We start from the raw sequence: 3496 nt of genomic DNA, 5'->3' as shown, positions 1-3496 counted from the left end.
GGTGCTTTAGAGTAGGGATTCATTGCTATGTGGTCAGAGGGACAGGGCATCACAGAACGCTGCAGGGGAGTAAAGCCAGGGAGTGCACCCAGGTCTGCCCAGCGCTGTAGTTCAGAGCAGTGTCCCTGTGCCCCGTGGTGCTGTGTGCCTGGGGCAGTGACTGTGCTGCCTGTGAGGGTAACAGAGGTTACCTTAAAGACTGGGGACTCTCCTGAGTCTGTGCTTTCATTTTCCTGTTTGCAGAGTGCTCACAGGGAAGAAATAGGGCAGAGAGAAACAGCTCCCAGGAGGAAAAGCTCCGAGCAGTGAAGATATGCTCAGTGAAGGACAGGAAACTAGAACAAAAAATGCTGTGGGGCGGGGGGTAATTTGGAGACCTCCCTGTCATCCTCTTTAATTCAATCTCTAAGTAAGCAGTGCTGGGTCTCCTCTCCCACCTAGCAGACGTCCGCCCTCACAGCCAGGGGGTCCTGGGCGTGACAGTCCTCTTCACAGCCTGAGCTCCAGCCGAGGAGAGAGGCATCTCTAATTGCAACATGCCCATTTCCCACTGTGTGGCAAAGGGGCTGAGAGCCACTGTCCTGCGATGTTGCCACCTGGGAGGTGGTGTGCACAGCTGGGTGAGGGGAAGTCTTTCCTGAGTGCCCGTCTCTCCCTTACTCTTTGCTTTTTCCTGTGGCAGGAGTGATAGAGCAACTACTCCTTGTTTCCTCACCTCTCCGTGCTGGTCTGGTTTTGCTCTCCTGCTCTCTGGGGCTAAGGAGGGGGTTCAGCTGCAGCTGAGGCAACAACATCACACTCCCACTACGCTGCCTGGAGAAACATTGCAGTTAGTACAGTGATGTGAGGGCAGGGTCCTTCTCAGTTGGAAAGACATGCTTAAGAAGGACTGGGTCAACCCCTGCCTTCACTGCACTGTTTCCCTCCCTTGGCAGGGTGGGAGCTGGTGTGATTGATCCAGATACAGACACCCAGTTCAAGAGGGTAAAGCCTGGGGAGATGAACCCCTCAGAAGGACTTTCTCTTTCAGGCACAGCTGCCATGAGTGCTAAGTTTTTCTCTCGTAAGGATAAAAAGAGAATATTCCCCCTGGGTCGCCAGACCAAATCCCCTTTCCTCAGCTCAGGGCATCTATTCCCAGGTATCCCCATCAAATACACGGGGAAGTCTGACACCTCCATTTACAAATCTCAGTGGCTGATTCTTCTGGAGGTCATGGTCAGAAGCCCCTGCGTTGCTGGGCACCCTCAGCACAAGCTGTGGGCCAGGAAAGGAGCTGAACAAGGTAAAGGAGAGAGGTAATGTGGGGATGCTTTGAAGAATGGAGAGGGTTTTGCTCAGAAAAGCCTGTTCTAACTTGCCAATACCTTTTCCTCCTTGGACAGTGCCCTGAACCGAGACAGAGCAAATGTCCAACAGCAGCTCCCTCAGTGAGTTCCTCCTCCTGGCATTTGCAGACACACAGGACCTGCAGCTCTTGCACTTCTCGCTCTTCCTGAACATCTACCTGGCTGCCCTCCTGGGCAACATGCCGCAGCCCATTCTTGGCAAGTACGGGAAGGAACACACACACATCAATGTGATGCAAGTTCAATCCAACTTTATTCCTTTGTCTACCTAATTTATATATCTTTTCTAACAAGCTCATGTATCAACGCGCCTCGCAAAGCATTTCTATTGGTTGTCTAATATTGTCAAAGCGCATCTGCTCAGTTTCTAATTGGCTGTTGTGTTGACTCCCCTTGTGAGTGATCACAGGCGCTTGCTTATCTGTGGTGTTAACTCCCTTTCTGGATGCGTATCCTGTGAGTAATTACAGGCGCCTGCTTATCTTTTCTTGTTTAGCCTTTTGTCTTTAAAAGAATTCCTTCTTTGAGCAGCTTGTTGCTTACTTCAGCTCTTTATAATACTGCAAGATAGCCAGGGCCCAGACACAGGGCACCAACAGCAACAGCCTCATCATCACATCTGTAGCCTGTGACCACCACCTCCACACCCCCATGTACTTCTTCCTCCTGAACCTCTCCCTCCTTGACCTTGGCTCCATCTCCACCACTGTCCCCAAATCCATGGCCAATTCCCTGTGGGACACCAGGGCCATTTCCTACTCAGGATGTGTTGCACAAATGTTTCTATTTCTCTTCTTGTTAGGAGGAGAGTATTGTCTTCTCACAGTCATGGCTTATGACCGCTACGTTGCCATGTGCACACCCCTACACTATAGCACACTCATGGACAGCAGAGCCTGTGTCAAAATGGCAGCAGCTGCCTGGGCCAGTGGTTTTCTCCATGTTCTCCTGCACACTGCCAACACATTTTCCATACCCCTCTGCCAAGGCAACACAGTGGACCAGTTCTTCTGTGAGATTCCCCAGATCCTCAAGCTCTCCTGCTCAGATGCCTACTTTAGGGAAATTTGGCTTCTTATGGTTAGTGCTTGTTTATTCTTTGGGTGTTTCATTTTCATTGTGCTGTCCTATGTGCAGATCTTCACCGCTGTGCTGAGGATCCCCTCTGAGCAGGGCCAGCACAAAGCCTTTTCCATGTGCCTCCCTCATCTGACCATGGTCTCCCTGTGTGTCAGCACTGGCATGTTTGCCTACCTGAAGCCCCCCTCCCTCTCATCCCCAGCTCTGGATCTGGTGGTGGCTGTTCTGTACTCGGTGCTGCCTCCAACACTGAATCCCCTCATTTACAGGATGAGGAACAAGGAGCTCAAAGATGCCCTGAGGAAACTGATTCAGCGCATCCTAGATCAGCAGCAATAAGCTGCCCTTCCCTCTTCACAAGTGGTTTCTCATTTGTCTCAGACAACTGTTGTGCTCTGGGCATTCTCCCTGTGATAAACATGTTTGTATAGGAGTGTCTGAATTTATCCCACTTCTCCAAAGGCATGACCTCAGTCTGTCTGACCCAGAGGCCTCCTGTGAATGTGTCTGTCCCTGTGTCACAGCTGGCCTCCCTCTAATAAAAGGCAGTGCAGTGCAGTGCTTGAAGGTTGGGCTCTTCTTTTAACACTAGAGCCAAGAATGTCTAAAGGACTTTCACGCTGAAAGACTCTTGTTTCTCCAGGTGCTGCTTGGGCTCAAGCCAATGAGCGCATCGGTGATGTGTTAGGGAATGAGGGCTGGATTCAGTTCTGACTTGTGGGGGCCCAGTGCTCCTGCAGGTGGGGAATGGTCAAGCAGCATCTCCCATATGACAGGGCTGGAGACTGATGCCTGTCCTTCTCAAAGGGAGTATGGAGCCCCCAGGAGAGCACAGGGCACCTCCAAGGGCACCATGTGCCTCGAGGTGAAGGGAGCTTCACAAAGTCAAGTGGAGTTACCCAAAGGTAGAGGGCAAAACTAATGAATGTCCAGGCTAGTGAGAGCTCTGCAATCCCAGAAGAGGCAGTGGGCACTGAGCAAGCACAGAGGAGGGAACTTGGGGTGTTTTTCATACCATCTTCAATCAAAAACCATGGGCTGGGATCTAGAATCATAGAATCATAGAA

The 3496-nt window shown here is 51.2% G+C and overlaps 1 protein-coding gene across 1 annotated transcript; it reads left to right on the top strand.

Moving 5' to 3' along the window:
• Positions 1 to 2000: 2000 nt before the first annotated feature.
• On the top strand, positions 2001 to 2768 carry LOC134154921 (olfactory receptor 14A16-like). Its single transcript, XM_062601547.1, has one exon. The coding sequence runs from the start codon at positions 2001 to 2003 to the stop codon at positions 2766 to 2768; it is 768 nt and encodes a 255-aa protein (XP_062457531.1).
• Positions 2769 to 3496: the final 728 nt, after the last annotated feature.

The sequence above is a fragment of the Rhea pennata genome, unplaced genomic scaffold (genome assembly GCF_028389875.1).
Source record: "Rhea pennata isolate bPtePen1 unplaced genomic scaffold, bPtePen1.pri scaffold_77, whole genome shotgun sequence".
Lineage (NCBI taxonomy): Eukaryota > Metazoa > Chordata > Aves > Rheiformes > Rheidae > Rhea > Rhea pennata.
The sequence above is the reverse complement of the archived record's forward strand: the minus strand, read 5'-3'. Positions and strand labels throughout refer to the sequence as shown.

Coding starts and splice junctions, on each gene's coding strand:
- LOC134154921 (XM_062601547.1), top strand. CDS start 2,001: ATGTACTTCTTCCTCCTGAACCTCTCCCTCCTTGACCTTGGCTCCATC.